The sequence below is a fragment of the Syngnathus floridae genome, chromosome 4 (genome assembly GCF_059516105.1).
Source record: "Syngnathus floridae isolate MCC-2025c chromosome 4, RoL_Sflo_1.0, whole genome shotgun sequence".
Classification (NCBI taxonomy): Eukaryota; Metazoa; Chordata; class Actinopteri; order Syngnathiformes; family Syngnathidae; genus Syngnathus; species Syngnathus floridae.
The window spans coordinates 12,736,474-12,760,080 of NC_142416.1; the positions used below are offsets into that span (position 1 = coordinate 12,736,474).

Sequence of the window (23,607 nt, forward strand, 5' to 3'; positions counted from 1 at the left end):
GCAGGCAAGGACTGCTCTGCTGGTCTAAACAAAATAAGAAGCACTGACCTACATTTGTGTCCTAAATTTAAATATTTCTTTCCATCATTATTTCTTTATTCCAAAAAATCTATTCCCTTCATTCAGTAGCATCTTTTCGTCTACTATCGAGCCACGTCAATCTGTCCAGTGCCTTCGAAATCAGAAGAACAGGTCGATGTTGATGTAACTAAGCAAAGAGAGTGATTTCTATTGGGTATGTTTCTCATAATGCCACGGGGTATGCACAAGTCACTAGCCTGTGTCATTATGGGTAAAAAAAAAAATAGAACAGAAATAGTGCACTGCAAACAGTAAAACACCAATAATTATAAACACTGTTTACTTATTTAATTTTAGAACATTTATGAATAATATTGGCGAAATGCTAAAAAAAATACTAAAATATAGGCCAAAGGCTAAATAAGATTTTTGTTTTACACACACTTGCGCAAGTCAATACCCCATAATATTAGGGAATTGTTTGTAGTATTGAAAAGCAGACTTTTTTTTTTTTTTTTGCATAATGTCTATTGTAGTCTAATGGGTTTGTGAAGAATTGCATCGGGTGCCAAGATGACACCAACGACTGTAAACAAATTCCATGCATGTTCCTCATTGCGCAGAAATATGATTCACATTCCCACACCGTGAACGCTCTTGTGCTCATCTGTGGTGATTTCAATGTTTTCTGTTTTGATGAGATAATATCACAGCAATGCTTCTCGAAACTGATCTTAGAAACGAGTGAGAAGAGGACGTGAGATGAGTAATAAGAGTTAATCAATCGCTGTGGCACGTCACATAGAGGGAGGAGTTACGCAACTGTCGTCATCCTCGCGGGTGGGTCTTTAGCTGCAACCACGCCTCACTGCTGTCCATATATGGCTCGTGACGTCACGCACAACGAAGTCCCATTCACTAGAAAAAGACTCCGCCGGAATCCCCTTGGAGGCAATGTAGGCACTGAGGCGCGCTGGGCTCATCGTTCGCCCGCAGCCACTCTCATTCAGGAATCTACACGCATTCTTTGGGCAATAATAAACATTAAAAAAAAATTAAAAAATGAAAGTGTCTAGCATCGACGGCCGCCACTTGCGGAGGATCATCAGGAAAGAGCGCGGGAGCTGCCTTATCGTGGACTGTCGACCTTACTTGTCATTTACGAACTCCAGCATCAAAGGCTCCGTGAACGTCAATCTCAACTCCGTGGTGGTCCGGAGGTCACGGGGAGGACCGGTGCCTCTGCAGTTTGTTATCCCGGACGAGAAAGCCCTCCTCCGGCTCCGGGAGGGGAGCATATCGGCAGTGGTGGCTCTGGACGACCGGACGTCCCACTGGCAGAAGCTCAAGAAGGACAGCGTAGCACAAATAGTAATAAACACCCTGACGCATGTTGCCAGTGGGACCAAGATTTGCTTCTTAAAAGGTAACGAACTTTTTTATTTTCCCAAAAAAAAAAGAAAGAAAGAAAGAAAGAAAGAAAGAAAGAAAGAAAGAAAGAAAGAAAGAAAGAAAGAAAGAAAGAAAGAAAGAAAGAAAGAAAGAAAGAAAGAAAGAAAGAATAGTGAAGATAATTTGCTTTTACGCAATGACACTGACTTTTATCGGAAATCACGCACAATCAGTCAAGGCGATGACATTGATGCCAATGTATTGACACACAATTACATGTCATTGACACAAAATCTTTTCCCTTTGACAAAAAAAAAGGAGAATAACCTAAAATCAAATTAATAAACAATTGCAATGACGTTTTTCAATTGGAGCTACACAATCTCTTTTGGCCTTTTAAAACAACTATATGATCGGTCTTCTTCCTTAAACTAAATGTGCGTCAACGGAGCCGATGAGTCAGTGCTGACAAATATGAACAAATTGTGAAACCGACTCGCTGTGGCAAGAAACAATTGAAGATCGAGAGGAAAAAAATCTAAATAATTAGCCGGGTTTGTGATCATGTGTTAAAACACCTCAATTTCAATTTGTCGCCTTTACATCCTGTGGAAGTGAAAAGGATTAGCGAACTCCAGTAATTAATGGGGCTCTTATAATCAGTTTATAATCCGGCGCTAAATCTGTTTCATAAACTCTGTGGTTTCACAAGGTGTGTATTCGTTTGTTAATTATTTTAAATGTAATTCTTTGTGCCCCCCCTTCTCTGACACCCCTTCCGTCTCACAGGAGGATATGAGAACTTCCACACGCAATACCCTGAACTTTGCACTGAAGTGAAAAGCATCGAGCTGAGCGGAACCGAAAATGAGAAAAGAGCCAGCAGTGAGAAACTTGGTCACCACAAACCAGATTATGATCAGGTGAGGGCAGCACATCCTCATCCACCCCAAAGCACCTCCCCCCAACAACAAACACATCCGTCTTTTTCTAGCATAACATCTAACAGAATAATATAACACTAGTGGTTTATATTTGGCATACCGTATATATCTGTTTACAAACATACACGGCTGTGACATTTTGTGACCTATTTGCGTCCCAGAACGAAAGTAGGCCAGATGGAGGAAAAACACACCCTTTCATCCATGACCTTTCCAATATCTCAAATATTGAACTACTATATTGTGTGATTGTTGTTGACTCCTTCAGGATTCCTTGTATTGTAGTGAAACAAATCGTAAATCATTCAATCGAGTTACCATCCCAACACTTTCGGATTTACGAGGTGTTGCTCATGTTGCAATCTTTTTACTCTTCTTTTTGACTCCACGACAACATTCTTACGAATATCGTATGAAAAGTGCAACATCAAGTTCCACATAGCAGCTTTACAATCATTTAGATGGGAGAAAAGCATATTGATTTGCTTCAGGTTGACAAGTTTTTAATCAAATGGATGCGTCTGTCCCAATATCACACCTTGTTGTATATTGGGCCTACTTATCTTGACTCACATTTGGTTTCCTCCCCACCCATTTCTCACTTTCAGGGTAAACCTGTGGAGATCCTGCCTTTCCTCTACCTCGGTAGTGCCTACCATGCCTCCAGGCAGGACTATCTCAATGACCTTCACATCACTGCCTTGCTCAACGTGTCGCGCAAAGACATGCAGCCCAACAAGGTCCACTACAATTACAAATGGATCCCGGTGGAAGACAACCACATGGCAGACATCAGCTCCCACTTCCAAGAGGCAATAGAATTTATCGGTGAGTTAAATCTTTTAAGATGGCAGTCCAAACCGTTTTTCTCAGGGCTTCCACCTGAAGGTTTATTTCGGATTCATAATCCTACATGTTTATTTCTTGTCTTGACTCCCCGCTCAAAATCGTGTGCTCAGCCAGACTATTTGGCAAGGGACATATATGCACCATCCCAAGGAAAGAGCTTTCCCCAAAATAACACCACCTTCAGCTTGTGTATATTTATAGTTGCAGATTACACGCAAGACTTAGAAATATTCTGTCTGAATTAGGCGACTCCTATGCATAGGTGTTTATTTTTAAAAGGCGTCTTCGTCAGCCTCAAATAAACCCTCACTGCCACCATTCACAAATAGAGGGCTCCAAGAAACCCAGTGGTAATCAGTTTAGCTTGATCGCCTACCCCCAAGCTTCCGCCAACGCAGCCAACCAGTCCCATCCATTCAGGATTTGCCGAGGTGTTGACGCCCTCCTGGTTCTTAGCTTTAAAAAGATATTCGCATGTTGTCATGGCCTGCTCGCCTAATCTCCAGTGGATGTGGTCGTGCTGTGAGGTTGAATGAGGTGGAACACACCTCGGCAGCGGTTGGTTGCTCACTCACAGGTGGGCCTAAGAGCAGCAGCCTGTGGTGAAAAGAGTGTGTGGGAGGCTGACGCTGGATCATAACAGCAGCAGCAAACGACGCACACAACGTGTTGGTGCTTATTTATAGACTGGAATAAAAAGCAAGGACAAAGCCCAGCCAGGAGCTACTGGACTGACCATTATTGGTTGGCTGCTATTGTGTATTGTTTGAGGATGCAGCCTACATTTAGTCTTCATTACATAAGAGAGCTAATTGTACCAGGAGCAGGATTAACCTACATTTAGCCTACAGTAGCTCCAAAATTCATCTACTAAGCTCCTGAGTTAGTTCAATTAAGTGGAGATGATTGACAGTTTGCGGAAGGGGTGGTTAAGCCTTTTCCAATTTTGGGCTATTTTTGGCCTGACAGAATTTATGGCACAATAAATGATTATATATTATGAACATCTCAAGGTTAAATGTGATACAGATGTTTAGGGGATAAAAATAAATGTTGTTGACCTTTGACTGAAAAGACAACACTACCAGCTTGCTCATTAAAACAACCATCAAGGCAAGTGGAGCTGATTGAAATGACCTTTAAGTTAAAAAAATCTGTTAAAGGTTCCATGCCAGTTTTCTCCAATTTTTAATCTAATGGATTTGTGAGATAATTTGGTTTGGAAATAAGGAATCCCTTTTCAGGGTTTTTTTTTTTTTTGAGAAGGTGCCGTTTTCTCATTAATGTTGAAAAAATATTCAGTATGTAAATAAGCTCTGTTCGAATAGGGCTGTGGTTCTTCTTAGTTTTATATGAAAAACTCCTTTCCTCTGATTGGTTAGTTGTCGATATGCAGGTGTTTTGTCACCATGTTAGAAAACAAATTGCGTATTACTCTACATATGTTCCTAAAAAGAGAAGCTGGGAATAAGCAAGAACTATGATGTTAGTCGAACTGCACGCTTCGCTACGACATGGTGGGTAGCACCCAACACCCGCAATGGTTTAGGAGGACAAGTGTGGAAAAATGACAGATTTAAAATAATAAAAATATACAAAACCTGGTCCCTGCAAAGGTTCTCTGTGGTATATGTATACTTAGTAAGTAGGAGTAAATGGCAGGTTATTTCTTCAGTCCCTTCAAATGTGATTTATTATTTTCTATACACCCCTACAGTGTTCCCAGTTGTCCATTTGAATGTCGATTGCGATTGTAGAGCTAGGTTTGATTTTCAATATTATGTAACCTGCTTGAAGAAAATTGCACATCCGTGTCCAGTGATTGACTTGTTTGCTTTTTGTTCTGTGTCCAGATCACGTAAAGCAATCTGGGGGAAAGGTCCTCGTCCACTGTGAAGCGGGCATCTCTCGTTCCCCCACCATTTGTATGGCCTACATCATGAGAACCCAGCAGCTGAAACTGGATGCAGCATTCGATATCATCAAGCAGCGCCGGGCTGTTATCTCACCCAACTTCAGTTTCATGGGTCAGCTGCTGCAATTTGAGTCTGAGGTCCTTTCGACAGCTCCCGCTCATGCAGCCACACCTGAACCTGCCACTCCCTGTATCCCCGAGTCTGCTTCCTTTTTTGCCAATGACATCACCACCTCCTTCAACACCAAAAACTTTGAGCCATCTGTATTCACCCTTCCTACCTCTTGCCTGAAGTCTCCGGTCCATCATCAGTTCAAGCTGAGCCCAATAACTGCACTGCCTTAAAAAAACAAAAGAACTGCGACTGCTCATAGTCTTACTTGAAAAGGAATCAAATTTAAAAGCTCCCCGTGTGCCTGGTATTGAAACCAGCAGACCAGACTGGAGATGAGCAAGTCTAAATTGGTAGTTGTACACATTTCATAGGATGACACTGATGCCACTGTAGTGGCAATAGCACAGTGAATAAACTGCAATATAACATGCCTTAGGTTGATAATGTGATTTATATGTTCATTCACAAATACAGTCAGGCATTTGAATCTAATTTATTCAAAATTGAAATCTTTGTGATTTTTTTTCAATAATGTTGATGTTAAACTGTTTAATAAAAGTTGAAAACCAAAGTTGTTGTAATACAATCATTGAATGAATGTCAAAGGTGGAAAAAGTACCTAGACTTTGTACTTTAGTAGAAGTACTGATTAAAAAATGCAGTTGAAGCATTATGATTCACTTGGTATAATAAAGATAATAATCATTTTAAGGACTTGATCTAGTTCAGGAAATGAGAGGATTTTTGTCAAATTCATAATTTTGCAATTTTCAAAATCTTTGCACAACACGTATGTGGAGGGCTCCAAGACGTTTGCCTTCAGCCTCCACATGGCTCAATATTACACCCCTAAATAAAAGCAAAAAGTCATCTGAAAACTAAATACTCAAAGAAAGTACTGATACCTTAAAAATGATACACTCAGGTAAAATAGCTATTTATTTGTACATTACGACTTCTAAGGTCATTACGACAACTAAGAAATACACAGGGATAGGCATAATATTCATGTAACCCATCATGGGGCTAAAAAAATTAAATACAGGCGTTGTTTTTCTGTAGTCTTAGTGAATTTGGCAGGACTCTGTGATTTTGTTTATTCAAGTACCAACAAAGTAAATTAGCTACTCATGAATAAATATAGTGCATTGTTTTATTGAATATTGTGTCCATACGTAGAACATTTTATTATTAAACCATAGTACAGTTTTAACATTTGTGCAATTCCTATCGCCTGCTTCTCTCTCACTCATTTCGCGCCCAGAAGACAACCAGTTGCTCTGTACCAAATCTACAAATGGGGAAGCACCTAACGACCAATTTTTCAAAATTACTATTATTTGCACAAAAATAAATATATAGTATCGATTTTGTTACATATAAAACTAAAACGTGGATTTCTTTGGCCAAATTTGGTGCAATGCAGATTACTGTTCCACGTTTACGTGTGTTAAACTCATCATTATCACCCTGTTTTCACATTTTGGTATGATCCATTTCATCCCGCCCCCGCCGCCATTTTCTATGTTTTCCATCACTGCGAAGTGGTACACTAATTTTAAATGCTGAAACGAAAATAATAGTAACAAGTGTGGGCTTTTATTTACCCCCCATCACCATTACGTGGGGCTGACCGATTTGCTCCTAATTCAGACAAGGAGACCCCCGAAATAGACGATGTACATCAAACAGGTAAGCTAACAACACCAGTGTGTTCCCGTAGCTTGCTCTTACTGGGCCGAATGGGCTAGCATTGCTACTTGCTGAATGAACGCGTTTCTGAGGACGCAGCTTCAGTGCAAAACCTTGTTTAGTGTAAGTAACAAAGCTGGTTGCATTCACGTTAAAATGAATGGCCATCACTATAAATTTAACCAAAACTCCAAAGAAAGTCCTGCGTTGAATTGCCCGCCCCCCTTTTGAGGATGCTAGGCTAAGGCTAGCCGAATCTTCAAACTGTGAATATAAGTCTCCTGTCTCTCTCCCTACTTTCTCAGTCTTTCTCTGTGGCTGCAATATTTGTTATTTGACACATTTACATTGTGATAAACGCAATGCATTTGACACTCCCTTCCCGTAAAAATGCATTGAATGGTTCTTGTGCAGGTTATCATCCAGGGGTTCCGAAGTTATCGGGACCAGACTGTGGTAGACCCGTTTAGTCCCAAGCACAATGTCATCGGTACGTACCGGAATATTGACACCTCAACCATCAAACTGGATTTTATTTTGGACTGACACCCGAGTTATTTGAACGAAGACTGTATGAGTTCACTAGATTACAAAAATCCTGTATAATCTCAAGTACCCACACATGTAATCACAGAAATCTGGACCTATTTGATTCAACATTCTATACCGAGTCATAATTGTTGTGTAAGATGTTAGAAATCCTCGGTATAGAATGACCAAAGATACATTAGCTGTGGAAAAAATAATTTTCAGACCAATTAAGTGATTGTGGATCGTTTTACTTGGCATACCTGTTGTTCTCTCATGGCACACTGATGTGCTGTGGCATATATCAGTTTATTTAATTTTCCCTTCTTTTTCACAGTTGGACGAAATGGATCAGGAAAAAGTAACTTTTTCTATGGTAAGTAAGCCACTGAGGATAACAGCTTCCATCCATGACCTTGTTAGAGCTGGGGTTCATTGTTTATTTCTTCCTCCCCAGCCATTCAGTTTGTGCTCAGTGATGAGTTCAGCCACCTCCGACCTGAGCAGCGCCTGGCCTTGCTCCATGTAAGTAGCACGTAGCATAAGCTGCAAATAACTTTAGTGATCATGCAAATTAAATTTCCTTGGCTTTTTTTGTAGGAGGGAACCGGTCCTCGAGTCATTTCTGCATTTGTGGAGATTATATTTGACAATTCCGACAACCGGCTGCCGGTAAGACTGAGACCAAATACTGTGTGTATTTATAACATCGGTAAACACCGTTGCCAGAAGCCTTTCAACACAGGAAAATCAATGTAACTCCAAATTTTGTTCCACTGTTATTTAATACATAGTGTTTGCTATGTTTTGGGGCTGAATACAGTACTGTACATTAAAGGAGTCACACCCACACAACATGTAAGCTTAAACCCTGAACATGGCCACAAACAGTTTTTTTTTCCTGTCCACTACGTATTGTTTAGACCATGAAAGCATTACACGGGATAATCATTTTTAGTGTGTTTTGTGTGTGTGTGTGTAGCTAATTGTGAATATGCCTCTCTCCAGATTGACAAAGAGGAAGTCTCCCTTCGTCGTGTCATCGGTGCAAAGAAGGACCAGTATTTCTTGGACAAGAAGATGGTGACGTAAGTGTTCGTGTGCCTGTAATCGCAGGAAATATTGGCCCCACTGAATTCATGTGATCACAAGTTTGGTGGTGTTTATGATTGGTGCAGTAAGAATGACGTCATGAACCTTCTGGAAAGTGCCGGCTTTTCCCGCTCTAACCCCTACTATATTGTCAAGCAAGGCAAGGTGAGAAAGAAGTCTGGTCTGATCGTCAACTTGCTCGTCATAAATGGCGGCATAAATGGTTTCCATTATAATATCGGCCACATTGTGACTTCACTAAAGTGCAATATATACATATATTGTAGTGTAATGATTTCATTATTTGCTGCAGATTAACCAAATGGCCACAGCGCCTGACTCTCAGCGTCTGAAGCTGCTGAGGGAGGTGGCAGGAACAAGAGTGTATGATGAACGAAAAGAAGAAAGTATTTCGCTCATGAAGGAAACAGGTGTGTTCTAAGCAATTATTGTATTCTATAATTAATTGCCCTTAATATAGGTAGCTGAGGTTTTCAGTTGCAGCTCTGGGTTCCTCCTGTGTGGATTTTGATACTATACCAAGATCACCAATCAATTGGACAGGTCACACTCGCCAGCTCTAAGTTGGTTAAAAAAAAAAAAAGTCATTTCTACGTCACACCCATACTCCCAAAAAGTCCTTTCTTTGACGGCTGCTTCCGTTTCATTTTTCAGTGGTAGAGCAGTTGCTGTCATGCTTGTAAATGGTACTGTTCATGGTAAATAGAAGCGTGATGTCCTAATATCTGTAAGAAATAAAAATGCAATTCACTCTTCCTGAAATTGTCCAGCCTTAACTTTTACTATAGTTTAATCATGTCATGCCAGAATAGTAGTTATTTATCCTCATTATCTGCCTATTCCCATTTTGCGAAACAAGCTGTCATCATCAACGGCTGAACATACCTGGCAAATTATAGCTTGTCGTATTATCATTTCAATAAGCGTGCTCCTCTTTGGTTTGATGTTCTATTACCCTTCAAACTCGATATTGAACAATACAATTATTATAATGTGTAGTTATATCTAAATCAAATAATGATCTAATAATAATAATGTGTTCACCAGAGGGCAAAAGGGAGAAGATCAATGAGCTGTTGAAGTACATTGAGGAGCGTCTGCACACCCTCGAGGATGAAAAAGAGGAGCTGGCTCAGTACCAGAAATGGGACAAGATGAGAAGAGCTCTTGAGTACACCATCTACAACCAGGAGCTCAATGAAACCCGCGCCAAACTAGATGAGGTGATGTTCACAAACCTCGTTAACAGTGTTTGTAACAATGTTTTCTAAAATACTTTACACGATTGTGGAACTAATTGTGTAAGTAATGATGTGTAGTAGTGATGATGATATAAAAAAAGTTCCATTTACGTCACATTGTCTTTTGTTTATTTTCAGCATAGTCATTTAATTTTTGTGTATATATTTTTTAGCTGTCTTCCAAGAGAGAAACGTGTGGAGACAAGTCACGGCAGTTACGTGATGCTCAGCAAGATGCCAGAGACAAAGTTGAGGTAAATGAATAAATAACGATCTCATCTACCTACAAATTAGCAAAATAGAACAAAAATGAAACACTGGAAGTAAAATGCAGGCAATTACTTTATCAATAAAAGCAGAATTTGTTTTTTAAGTGGCATCTGTAGTAGCACTGCAGATGGTATTAAAACGGAAAATTAACAAATGGTCGCACCTTAGTAAGTGACTTTTACTTAACTTTTTACACAAAATTTGAGTGTTTATTGGAAACGGCTGAAGTAGCTCATATTCACACTCCTACAACTGGCTGGTGATGCACTGACAACAAAGGCTTTATTTTGCTCGCTCTACAATGTGCCAAGTAGTTGTTGCCATTACACTAAAACAGGTACTGGTAGCCCTAATAATAAACACATAGAGGAGCTCCAAGAAGCTAAGCAGTCCTGGCATGCCAGATGAATATAAAGTAGTTCAATCCCTTGAGGAGAAATAAACAGAAGTTTGAACCCCTGAATAAATGGAATCACCTTTTTTCTTTCCTGCCGCCCTTATGTAGGAGACAGAGCGAGTTGTCCGAGAATTGAAATCTAAGATCTCCGCCATGAAAGAGGAGAGGGAGCAATTGTCTGCTGAGCGCCAGGAACAGATCAAACAGAGGACCAAACTAGAGCTGAAGGCCAAGGACCTGCAGGATGAGCTGGCAGGCAACAGTGAACAGAGGGTATGGAAGCCTCCCATCTACGTCACTCTGCTTTCCAGCAACACTCACCCTTCCTCTGCATCACTGCATGTATCTCCCCTACTGTCACTGCTACCAGCAGGCGCAATTGTGCTTTTTAAATAAGTCACTGAGCCTAGCATGTGGAAAATGCCACAAAGTGTTGCCAAGGTGTCATTTCATCTTCCCATTAACCCTTAGTAATCAACTAGCAAGTTTTATTTCTTTATAGCTAAGCTTGTGATTCAAGAAGCGTAAGCAGCAGCATGCATAAATCCCACTGCACATCTTTATTGGCATTGGTTTACGTGCAGAGCTGGTATGACTCACCCTCAGTATGGCCTCATATTTGTGGGCATGTGTGTGTATGTATGAAGAGCATCATAAATAACAGCTTTATTGGCTCAGTCTTACTCATGGCCATGATGGGTCCCAGGCAGAATGGTTGGTGGCAGCTCAGCATCAGCCAAATGTTACTGGAGCCAAATGAAAAGGAATGCCTTCTGGCTGCTGGCAGTGTGGTTGCATTGTTGGCCAACTGGAAAAGTATATCAATGTTTGATTTGACTGTCTTTTAGGAGAGGTGTTTTTATGGTCTGCAACTTTGTCCATGATTAGCAACCCATCCTCTCATATGATGCGTGCTATAGCAGGCAAAATCTACATAACTCATTGGCAGTGTATGGCTAATTGCAAACACAGCACATTGTTGCAGTCTTGTGAGTTGCTTGCTCTGAAAGTCAAATTAGTATCCCTAATATAGAAAGATTTGGTGCTGTGACCACAGTCATACTGTCCTTCCTACACTTAAAGATACCCTGCAGGTTGCTCTTTGTTGGTTGGCCTAGTTTGTTTTGGCCATGAATTTCAACCTTGCAGCTTAGAGATTTTTTTCCCAAATCTTTAAATGCAAAGAAGCCACCATGAGGATTATAAAACCTGTTCCACTGTTGTGTAGAAACGTCTGCTGAAAGAGCGTCAGAAGTTGCTGGAGAAAATTGAAGAGAAACAAAAGGAGCTGCAGGAGACAGAACCCAAATTCAATATGGTGAAAGAAAAGGAGGAGCGAGGTATCTCCAGGTAGGGATGACTCATTTACAGCGTCACAAGTTTATCGAGCAACTGGGGAACAGACCTAATTTTGTAAGTCAGTCATCTAAATCTCAATATATTTGGACGGTGGCAGTAGCAAGTACATATTAGGGCTGCAGCCTGCAGCTAACAATTATTTTGATGATTGCTGTTGGTTATAATGTTTTGTTCATTACTCAATTAATTAGTTTTCATTAAAAAAAAAAAACATCATAGGAAATGCACACGCATAACTTGTTGATGATTTAGTTACTGGTTTGTCCATTTAAATGTCAGAAAATAGGCAGTGGTTTTTGCATTAAAGTGGATAATAAAACCATACTTCCCTCAATTAATATTTATCAAGCAGTTGTTTTAAAAACAACTACCTACCTAAAATGGTGGAAATGATCTCTGAATACTTGAAGAAATATATCAGATGATGGAAATTTTTAAATTTTCATTTAGACTTGCCCAGGCTACCCAGGAGAGGACCGACCTTTATGCCAAGCAGGGCCGTGGCAGTCAGTTCACCTCCAAAGAGGAGAGGGACAAGTGGATCAAGAAAGAGTTGAAATCTCTGGACCAAGCCATCAATGATAAAAAGAGACAAATTGCTGCCATCAATAAAGATCTGGAGGATACAGAGACCAACAAAGAGAAGAACCTTGAGCAGTATAATGTAAGAATTCATTCTAATATATGATAATGTGTGTGTTTATACAGTGTAATCTGTATTTTTATTTTTATGTACAGTGAATATACTGTCAACACACCCTTTTTCAAATGCCATTTACATGTTCTCCTTAAAAAAAGTGAGACCAAGTTAAACCAAGAACCACACAATATGTTTAGTTTTGATTTTTACTTCATGCCCAACACTTTGTATGCATCTAGGTTGTTCTTGAAGTGCTCTCTAAATAAAATTGAGTTGAATTGCATTTTCCCTTTTGTCTCTAGAAACTTGACCAAGATCTTAATGAGGTGAAGACTCGCGTTGAGGAGTTGGACAAAAAGTACTACGAAGTGAAGAACAGAAAAGATGAGCTGCAGAGTGAAAGAAAGTAAGATTCATTTTGGATTCGTATCGCTTAATTTTACAGCACACAGGATTTGTCTCTCAAGGCAAAACATCATGTAAAAGTAAACTTAAAAATGTACAACAAGGAAACTAACCTTTTCTCATGAGGTAAAAGCACATGATTTGAAATATTGATTCAACAAGACATCATTTGCTGTAATGCATTTTAGTTCTTCAGGCATCATAATGACTCCATTAGCAACAGCACTTCAAAACTGAAAGAAGCTTAGCCGTAAGCTTAAGTATCCAAAATATAAAATATTTGCATTAGCAACAGCACTTCAAGACTGAAAGAAGCTTAGCCATAAGCTTAAGTATCCAAAATATAAAATATTTGCTTGCATTTATTTTGCTTGTGGGTCACAAGTAACTAGGGCATATCCCAGGTAGTTGGTGTATACATAAATTATATATTTTCACTTGTGTAGAATATGCATGTTATGCACTTCCTTAGTAGACGAGTGCTTTCTCCTGTCTGACTCCTTTAAATGTACCTACGATAATTTCGGTGCGATCGGTTGTGGCTTGTGACATAAGCGTAACCGTGTGCACGTGTGTACCTGTCTGCAGCTACCTGTGGCGTGAGGAGAATGCAGAACAGCAGGCCTTGGCGGCCAAACGTGAGGACCTGGAAAAGAAACAGCAGCTCCTCAGAGCTGCCACAGGCAAGGTCTGTGACTGACTAGTCTAACACAATATCATAAATTTGTGTGTATGCTGCTGTCTTTTCTTGCCCCGTAGCTATTAAGCCTAACCTTTCAATGCATTTCAGGGCTCAATCGTAACTTTCTTTCTCAGTTGGTCACAGCCCTTTTTTAGGTAACAGCACTATGCATGCGGATGGATAAATGGTCTAAATTGACATATCATAGTTCTATGTTTGGTTGAAATAAAGCTTGACAGTGAATTGTGTTTTTATACAGTGGAACTTGGATTTAATGGACTTATGGGAGGGTGGTTTGTTAGAGCCAATTGTCTGTTAAATTGAAGCAACAGAATTTCCAGACGATAGATTGCACCTAATTAAAGCAGCAACAGCTAAATCTAGCCATAAAAACAACAGCTTTATTAGCTGCGGGTCTTCACATTCATTATAAGTGGTCTTTTCAAGCTTCAGAGGTCGGCTCTCTTTCTCTGCTTTTTGTGTCTTCACTGAATAATGTATTTATTTAACAATGTGTTTTTCTTCTCTCCAGGCAATCCTGAATGGCATTGACAGCATCAACAAAGTCCTTGAGCATTTCCGCCGCAAGGGCATTAACCAGCATGTGATCAACGGTTACCACGGCATCGTTATGAATAACTTTGAGTGTGAGCCTGCCTTTTACACCTGTGTGGAGGTGACTGCTGGTACCAGGTGTGGCATGTTCTTTTATTTAACAGTTTTCTTCTTCTATTGTTAGTAGTATTTTTTTATTTTTTTAAAGGTACTTTTCAATTTAATAGCAATTCATTTGGAGTTGGTGAATAAAGTTTTGAGCGTCAAGAAGCCTTCAACCTCGAATCGATTCTTGACAGAGATGTAAATTTATCGGCTGTCATAACTAATGGCTAGAAAGAGATACTTACAATTTGCTACCTGCAGATTTTTTTTCAATTTTGTTTTTAATATTTTCAAAGTATTTGTTTACATCGTTGTTGATGTTGTTTAAAATGGTTTCACTTTCAGATTGTTCTACCACATTGTGGAGACCGATGAGGTCAGCACCAAAATACTAATGGAGTTCAACAAGATGAATCTTCCGGGAGAAGTCACATTCCTACCCCTCAGCAAGCTAGATGTCAGGGACACCGCCTACCCAGAGACCAATGTAAGGACGTGTGGGCATATAATTTTGTTGCACACACAGCCAGCAAATACTAATTGTGCCGTGGGCTCCAGGGGGCGCCACAAAAATGTCGAGCACTTTCCAACGTATTTTTTATTTCAATGCATTGCCTTTGATCTTTCTAGTTTTCAAGTATCCTCTTGTCATATAATATTTGACTACCTATTGTTGATAATCTTTCATCAGGATGCCATTCCAATGATCAGCAAGCTCCGCTACAGCCACAACTTTGACAAGGCCTTCAAGCACGTATTTGGGAAGACATTGATTTGTCGTAGCATGGAGGTTTCTACGCAGCTGGCCAGAGCTTTCACCATGGACTGTATCACCTTGGAAGGTATGATCAACAACACCGCCGTCAAAGAAACAATGAGCCAATTAGAAGCAAATCAATAGAATATGTTGAAGAGGTATGACATCTGTTTGCCTTCGTAGGTGACCAAGTGAGCCACCGTGGAGCTCTGACAGGAGGCTATTATGATACTAGAAAGTCTCGGCTGGAGCTGCAGAAGGACATGAGGAAGGCTGAAGAGGAGCTGGGTGAGCTGGAGGCCAAGCTTAATGAGAATCTGCGCAGGAACATCGAACATATCCTTTTTGATTTGCACTTCTCTGCTCATGCATTTTCCATGAGAATCTCGGATGTAAAATATATAATCAAGTTATTATAATTAACCCGCCAGTCGTGTCTTAAAATCGATTAGTGTTGTTTTTTTAAATTCTACCCATTATGAAGCACTGAAAAAAAAATTAAGAGACCAGCTTGGTTTGTTCCTGTATATTTTAAAAGCCTAGTACAACTAAAGGTATATTTGTTTGGACCAGTGGATTAAATGGGGAAAAACAGCTCATGAGGGTTGGATTGAAGAAATGCTTGATACATTTTTCAATTTTTTTTTTTTTTTTTAATAGCCAACGTCACTTCACAAGTTCTTATATAAATTGGTATGGCACTTGGTGCTTTTAGGCATTCCATTATTTCTTTTGTGTTAGTTAGTTGGTTGGTTGGTTGGTTAGTTAGTTAGTTAGTTAGTTAGTTAGTTAGTTAGTTAGTTAGTTAGTTAGTTAGTTAGTTAGTTAGTTAGTTAGTTAGTTAGTTAGTTAGTTAGTTAGTTAGTTAGTTAGTACACTTAGCACCAGACATCAAAATGAACAAAAAATGGAAGAAAACACGGTGGTCCCTTAATTGTTTTCCACTCTCATAATTTTTTTTTCATATTTGGGTTACATACTGGAATCACAAAGCTGGGATACTGTGAGGGGCCTGAGAAAGGTAAAAAAGGATTAGGAAATAGCAGGTTGTATTGGACCGAGCAACAATGACTCACCGCTGTCAGAGCTGGAATGCACGTCAGGATAAACAAGAGAGAGGCTTTGTGTTGCTTGTTTTGATCACATGGTTACTTCATGTGTCTGCACATCTGGGGTAAATCAGGTGATGTGTGCGTGTGCGCATTCACCTGCGGATAACTCTGTGAGAAGACAGGCAAAAGAACCAATGAAGGAGTTGTGTGACCGCATCTTTCTCTTCCGCAGTGGTGAGTCACAGTTGTCATCCATTATTTAAAAGCCCATCGTTGTTTTCTGTCTCTCCGCTACTGGCCTGTGAGAGTCCCTTGATTCACCTCACCCGTCACTTATATTTAAGTGTCTAGTCCATCTTCATTTTGGTCAGACAGACAGGGAAAGGAAGCCAAGCTCAGATTCTTCTACAATTCTGAATCTTGTATTCATTCAATATCAAATGCGGAGTGCGCATCACATTTTTTTCAACATTCATTTCCTATCTGTCGTTTTCACTGAGAGAAATGCTCTTGAACGCTTGCTTCATTGCTTGGACCGTAATTAAATCAATTAAGCCACCAGTTATGGATTTGCCTGCATTAATAGACTTGATCGAAAACTCAGAGGCTCAGTGGAGTGTAGACGTCATGGACAATCAATAGTGCCGTTTGTTCATTTAGCTTTAAGATGGCAAGGCTCCCGCCAGATCTTTAGTCTTGAAAAACATTATGTATATACACAAATCTAAAAACAAGGCCTTAATTGGCAGTGAAACATCAGTCAGCTTTATTTAACGTGGAAATGTTGTATGATAATAAAACTGTCTCGTATCTCGTTACAATTAACATTAATAAAATACTTTACCAAATGACTCGTGGTAACACACACAATCAAGTCATCTGGAACAAGACTGATGTTATTTTAGTGGGAACTGTTAAGAGCACGTCATTTATGTACTGTAGCAACTTTGAGAACATTATGAATTTAATCTTAAACTTAATTTCAAATGGAACTTAAAAGTCTTGGATTTAACTTGCCTTAAGCAGCTGTAACCCTAAAGGAGGATGTTCAGCTATATTAAAATCATGTCTTTGATGACAAATTTGTTTTTGTGGTGTTTTGTTTTAATGATAACCCCAAAAATTGTTATAGACTTCTTTAACACATGTTTTCACGTATCAACAATGAGATCGACCAGCTGATGAACCAAATGCAGCAGATTGAGACACAGCAGAGGAAGTTCAAGGCCTCCCGTGATAGTATTCTTTCAGAGATGAAGATGCTGAAAGAGAAGAGGCAACAGTCAGAGAAGACTTTCATGCCAAAGGTGACCCAAATTATCCTAGAACTCTATGTATGGGACATACCAGGAGTTGTGCTCATTTAACTTCTAAGTCAAGGCTTCATTGAATTCGTGTAAAAACAGGAACTTGATTGTCTCGCTTCGTATCACTGACTGATGTATCGTCCTTTTCATGTTTCCTGTGCAGCAACGAAGTCTTCAAAGTCTGGAGGCCAGCCTCCACGCCATGGAGTCCACCAGAGAGTCACTGAAGGATGAGTTGGGCACAGATTTGCTCTCCCAGCTCAGCCTGGAGGACCAGAGGCGCGTGGATGACCTCAATGATGAGATCCGCCAGCTCCAGCAGGTTAGGAAAAAATGAGGAAGAGTGCTAGAGAAACAGTGCTGTGTATGAAATAACCACTGATTAAACCACGAACAAGACCCTCTTGGAATAAGTGTTTATTGTTTGACCAACAAAGAAATTGGTTTTGGAGGTGTTAGTATTCCCAAATAGTCAAATTCTGTCTTTCAAGCCCCTGTGTCCTGGTGAAAATGTATCTAGTCCAGGGGTCCCTATTCCCTAACACGACTCATCCAAATTTTAATCTGTAGCACCCCCAGGAATGTTCAAAAGAGCTAAAATATCCATGCACATCACTGAACAGGGAGTCTTTCATTTTTGCAGCTATTTTAATAGTTTCACCTAAATTAGCACCTGTTCCCAGGCAATTTTCTTTACTGCTTGCAGAATTTTGAGAATTTAACTATTTCTGACACAAATGGACTAGTTCATGTGCACTTCAGTGCAGCACCGTTGCTGTCTTAATCTTGCCACCATCTCTTATCCCTGCTGCTGCTAATTCATTCAAATGACCTGGGTGCGGTGAAAGGCGCAGGCAGCAGCTGTGTGTGGGAGGTTCCTGTGATCTTTTTTTTTTCTGTACCAGCTTCTTAAGTCATATCCCCAATTGTGTTATACAACTTCACCCACACAGCACAGAGCCTTTCATGCACGTTTTGGCAGTGTTTGCACTTCGTTTGCATGACATGTAACATAATGTGCAATTGTGCATTTTATTACAGTGAATGTTGCCATGGTATTTTGAATCTCTGCTTTCTCGTTGTCAAAGCAAAACCATTAGCGCAAATAATGTTGTTTTTGTGCCAACTACAGGACAACAGACAGTTGCTGAATGAGAGAATCAAGTTGGAGGGCATCATGACTCGAGTGGAGACGTACCTTAATGAGAATTTGAGGAAGCGTCTTGATCAAGTGGAACAGGTACGGTGTGGCCTTAATGACCTGTGAAAGGGGGGGGGGGATAATTATTTAATTCCCCGTTAAATGGTATGATCTTGCTCACGTTTAATGAGTAAAATAGGCATTTCAATGCCCTAACAAAATGCTAATTAATATTTTTTTAAAAATGGTGCCACTCCGCTTTAGTTACATTGTAAATTCAGATATGTCATAATGATAGAGTTGTGTTTAAATGCCAGGTGTTAAACCTGTGAGGCTATGTGAATTAACTTCTGATCAGATCAACCCAAGTACATGCTAATATGTGGTCTGGGCAAGACTTGAAATAAAGTTCACCTTTCATGGAATGCAGAATGGGGGTTTGTATTATATGTATATAATTTATTTTGATTTGCAAACACAGGAGCTTAATGAGCTGCGAGAGACCGAGGGAGGCACTGTACTCACAGCCACAACATCTGAGCTAGATGGCATCAACAAACGGGTCAAGGAGACACTAGCCCGATCAGAAGGTATGATCATGTTGCAGACAGGAGAAATACATAAGGCCTTCATTCATTGTACAGTTGATAGGTGTATAAAGTAAGAAAACCAACCAAGCTGTATTCATTAGTTGTTTTCCAATAATATAATAAACAAGTGACACTCCAAAATGAGAACTACTTATGACATCCTTTAGATCTGGACACTTTGGTTGACAAGACGGAGTCGGAGATCAAGGATCACATTAGGAGCATGGATCGTTGGAAGAACATAGAGAAGGAGCAAAATGATGCAATCAACCATGACACCAAGGAGTTGGAAAAGATGACGAATCGGCAGGGCATGTTGCTCAAGAAGAAGGAGGAGTGCATGAAGAAGATCAGGGAGTTGGGCTCGCTACCTCAGGAGGCTTTTGAAAAGTACCAGACCCTCACACTCAAGCAGGTATAACCGTCACGCCTTCAACTTGCTCAAAACCATTCAGAAGAAGGACCAGTAAAAACAAACATTCAAATCACCAACTGTTTTAGCACAACTTTCCAAATAGTCAAAAAAACAATCCAGAAATTAAGAGTATAACATTTGATAAAAAGAAGATGAGCCACAACAACGTTCTTGATTTAATTTTCTCTTCTATTTCTATTCTCTCAATTTTCCAAGAGTTTCATTTATTTATTTTTAATGCATTAAAGAAAGCAGAAGCGCCCCTCGGGAACAAGACCTGAGGCCTTTGCCCACCCACTCTCTCAGCAGTGACTCACATATGAGTCAGTGCTCAGCTTGTTGCCTCTGAGGGAGGGCTCTAACTGTGACTGAGTGCACTTGGCTGCAGCTTCATTAATGTCTAAGCATGTGTGTATGTTTACCGTTTGCCTTCTATGACAATGCTGAGAATAGCCCCACATGTTTTCAAACTGCCCACATACAGCAGCTCATTCTCTGGAAGCATGATTGTAGCCAGGATGATGCCATTGATTGCAGGAGTTGATCAGGCAGATGATGGACAATCTTCCCCACTGATCCTTCTGGAACTCCAATTAATTTATAGGTCATGGGCCTAGAGAGATTTCTTTTCATTTTTTTAGCTCAAGCATTTTACTAATTCATCAGCTAACCTTGTTTCAGAGGATGATAGAATCTGACCATGCCTTCGAACTCATCTGAACATACTAAATGGGATGAACATTAATAAGTATTTCTACTTTTACTGCTGAGTTGTGGTCTTCTAGAAAAGTACGACTTCAGTGTCGAGTAACACAAGGAGGCACATTCAGATACTGCCATATTTAAGGTTTTTAATTTGTTCCATATTGATGCCTTTGAAGGTCTTGCCATGCAAATATTTACTGTAATTGTCACTTTTCTTTAACATACATTAGTGAGTGGTAGACTACAGTGCGTTACATCTTAGAAGTTCCTTCTCCTTCATAAACCAGGAGACCTATACTTTATTCCCTCAAATCGTGGCCATCCTCCTAATAGACATCGTGCCTTGGTTAGTCAGTGGGTGAATGTATCATCCCAGTTAAGAGGCACGTAAACACCTCCCGGAAGTATGATTGCTATCCATCGGGGAAAATAAAATCTGTTAGTATCTGTAATGACCTTAATTTATAAATAGCATTTGTTGATGTCTCATAAATGGGATTTCTCTGTCAGTAATGTAATCACGACAACAGCTTGCTACTGTTTAAAATACAACCATTGAAAAGACTCATATATATTTTTTAAACTCCTCTTTAAAGATTCATGTAGCATAGTGGCACATAGGGTAAAAATGCAGCATGATCATTTGGAATAACTGATGTTATATTTCTTTTCCCCAACCAGTTGTTCCGTAAGCTGGAGCAGTGCAACACGGAGCTGAAGAAGTACAGTCACGTAAACAAGAAGGCCTTGGATCAGTTCGTCAACTTCTCTGAGCAAAAAGAGAAACTGATCAAGCGTCAGGACGAGCTGGACCGAGGGTACAAATCCATCATGGAGCTCATGAATGTGCTGGAGCTGCGCAAGTACGAAGCCATCCAGCTCACATTCAAACAGGTACTGATCTCTGAAAACTTTGTATGTATACAACCCTCCAGAATTTAGTTAGTCAACCGAGCCTCGTCTTCCTCGCACCCGCAGGTGTCAAAGAACTTCAGCGAAGTATTCCAGAAGTTGGTGCCTGGAGGTAAAGCCACGCTGGTGATGAAGAAAGGAGACGCTGAAGGCAGTCAGTCCCAAGATGAAGAGGGCGGCGCGGACAGCGAAAGGGGCTCCGGCTCACAGAGCAGCGTGCCGTCCGTGGATCAGTTTACCGGAGTGGGGATCAGAGTAAGAAATCCAAGAGTTTTTTTGTTTGGTTTTAAGATTAAGACACGCTTTCATGTATATCAACAGTTGCCCAGTGGTTATTTAGCTGAAGCCAATGCCAATGAGGTTTAAAAATATTCCAAAAATGGTTTCAAAAGTGTGTACAGAGCAATTGAACTAGAACAGAATTTCTCTATATATCCAACTCATGAATGATCATGATGATTAATTGTAAATTTGGCATCTGCGTCATTGGCAAAGAGGAGGCAAAAAAAGTAATTACAACAAGACGTCCTATGAGGTCAGTTAATCAGGAGCTTTTTCCTCGCCGAGAATTGTCGTCATACACGCTCAGGAATATGTTCAGTCTAGTCAGTCCTTGTAATTTGTCTTGTCAGCCACAATGTCATCATTCTAGAAACCCCAATTGAACTATATATGGGTACTTGTAAAATAATGTATTTTTATTTGACAACTTCTGTTCTTTTTGGGGTGTTTTTGATTTGATTATTTGAAAGGAAGTGCTATTACATATAGACAGAGAAGCTGACACAATTCTGTGTTGTAGGTGTCTTTCACAGGCAAGCAGGGTGAGATGAGAGAAATGCAGCAGTTATCTGGAGGTCAAAAGTCTCTGGTGGCCCTGGCTCTGATCTTTGCCATCCAAAAGTGTGACCCCGCCCCCTTTTACCTTTTTGACGAAATCGACCAGGCCCTCGACGCCCAGCACCGGAAGGCTGTCTCAGGTAACGGGCGGCGATTTCACACAAACAACGGGTATGCGCCATCAATGTGGATGAAGTACTAACATGTTTTCTGTTTGGTGTCCAATGGAGACATGATTGTTGAGTTGGCCGGCCACGCTCAATTCATCACTACAACCTTCAGGCCTGAGCTGCTGGAGTCTGCTGATAAGTTTTACGGAGTCAAATTCAGAAACAAGGTGAGCTGGGCACCTGCGGATCTCTTAAAAAGTCGACATAGATCTTGCCAAATTTGCATCGGCATCTTGTTAGAACATCAGCCTCAGATTGGAAGTTTGGGGTTCTAGTTTCTCCTCTTGGACCTGATTGTGATTGTTTGCTTCGTTGCCTTCTTCCCACAATTGATGCAAGTGTCCTTAAAAATATGGGGTTTGATGTGCTGAAGCTGCGTCGGTGAGGCTTTTTCTCTGCCTTACCACTTGGTTGCTCTCTCAGAACTATAACAACAGCGCCCTCTGCTGGCAGATAATGTGATGATTTATGATTCCTGTTCTAATCCAAGCCCCATCCTATTCACTTTTTCTTCTCACCTTCTCATCTCTGCTTTGTTTTGAGTATATTATTATTATCATCATTATTTTTTTATAGTATAGTCTCCACTGGGTGTAAATTGAGTTTTGTATTTCTTTTTCTAGGTGAGTCACATTGACGTGATCACAGCAGAGCAGGCGAAAGACTTTGTGGAGGATGACACCACTCATGGTTAATAGGTGACTCCTATTGACTTCTACCTTTCTTCTTCTGCGTTCTTATGGTTCAAATTACACTGTTAACTTAGCTGTTCACTGACATTCTTAATTTGATTTGACTGAATTTGTATGACTTGAACATTCGGAGGTTAAAGTTCTGCAGAAAAGTTTTATATATGTATGTTTTTAATGTTTGTATAACTTGTACCCGTTCCAACCTGTCCTTCCACTTGTCCCACCATACTATTTGTGGGCCATCAAAGATAAAGGCTCTGTTCTATACTTAGTAGTTCGTACTTTAAGTCATTTTCTGTTTAGCATATTTACATACGTGCCATTTGAATTCTGCGACACATACCAATGATGGAAAGTTATAACAGTTTTTTTAAATTTCCTCATTGATGTTGGTATTCTATTAGGTTGAATGTTTTTTGTATGTAATAAATTGGATAATGAATTTAAAAAAAAGCTTAATAATCTTTTACACCTCCCTTTGCTAACGTTAGATGACGCAGTTTTACGGCAGCACTCAATGATTGTTGATGTTGAGTTCTAAATTTTGTATTGTGCCAAAATTCAATACAAAATTCAATACAATTTTACCCTTCAATTTGAAGCAATTGTTTCAGACATATTGTACAGTGGCTAACGGTAGCAGTGACTCGTCACTGCTCCTGTGGTGTTGCATGTCAGATGGGATCCTACGTCGCACTCGTTTGGCACTCTTGCTACAAGTCGAGTTAATTAAAGAGCCAAAAAATGAGAGTTGCAACGAAGTCTCAATATTTATATGGCCCTGACTGCTTAAGTGTCAAAGG

General features: G+C 40.0%; 2 protein-coding genes across 2 annotated transcripts; both read left to right on the plus strand.

Moving 5' to 3' along the window:
• The first annotated feature begins 935 nt into the window (after positions 1 to 935).
• Positions 936 to 5,807, plus strand: dusp5 (dual specificity phosphatase 5). The gene is made up of 4 exons (XM_088374334.1): positions 936 to 1,447; positions 2,203 to 2,336; positions 2,966 to 3,185; positions 5,060 to 5,807. The coding sequence occupies exons 1-4, from the start codon at positions 1,084 to 1,086 to the stop codon at positions 5,464 to 5,466; spliced, it is 1,125 nt and encodes a 374-aa protein (XP_088230460.1). The 5' UTR covers positions 936 to 1,083; the 3' UTR covers positions 5,467 to 5,807.
• A 937-nt stretch (positions 5,808 to 6,744) lies between these two features.
• On the plus strand, positions 6,745 to 23,391 carry smc3 (structural maintenance of chromosomes 3). Its single transcript, XM_088373546.1, has 29 exons — positions 6,745 to 6,928; positions 7,343 to 7,418; positions 7,794 to 7,832; positions 7,914 to 7,981; positions 8,057 to 8,128; positions 8,465 to 8,544; positions 8,635 to 8,713; positions 8,862 to 8,979; positions 9,617 to 9,792; positions 9,984 to 10,064; positions 10,586 to 10,750; positions 11,706 to 11,827; positions 12,287 to 12,500; positions 12,779 to 12,882; positions 13,470 to 13,569; positions 14,096 to 14,256; positions 14,569 to 14,710; positions 14,915 to 15,065; positions 15,164 to 15,314; positions 17,186 to 17,339; positions 17,503 to 17,661; positions 18,472 to 18,579; positions 18,962 to 19,070; positions 19,238 to 19,485; positions 20,872 to 21,084; positions 21,169 to 21,357; positions 21,905 to 22,082; positions 22,173 to 22,279; positions 22,736 to 23,391. The coding sequence occupies exons 1-29, from the start codon at positions 6,914 to 6,916 to the stop codon at positions 22,805 to 22,807; spliced, it is 3,651 nt and encodes a 1,216-aa protein (XP_088229672.1). The 5' UTR covers positions 6,745 to 6,913; the 3' UTR covers positions 22,808 to 23,391.
• Positions 23,392 to 23,607: the final 216 nt, after the last annotated feature.

Bases quoted from the DNA above. Each gene is read 5' to 3' on its own strand.
- dusp5 (XM_088374334.1), top strand. From the start codon at position 1,084: ATGAAAGTGTCTAGCATCGACGGCCGCCACTTGCGGAGGATCATCAGG. The intron at 2,337-2,965 runs GTGAGGGCAGCA...TCTCACTTTCAG, and splicing joins ACAAACCAGATTATGATCAG to GGTAAACCTGTGGAGATCCT. The intron at 3,186-5,059 runs GTGAGTTAAATC...TTCTGTGTCCAG, and splicing joins AGAGGCAATAGAATTTATCG to ATCACGTAAAGCAATCTGGG.
- smc3 (XM_088373546.1), top strand. The intron at 8,545-8,634 runs GTAAGTGTTCGT...TGATTGGTGCAG, and splicing joins TTGGACAAGAAGATGGTGAC to TAAGAATGACGTCATGAACC. The intron at 15,066-15,163 runs GTATGATCAACA...TTGCCTTCGTAG, and splicing joins GGACTGTATCACCTTGGAAG to GTGACCAAGTGAGCCACCGT.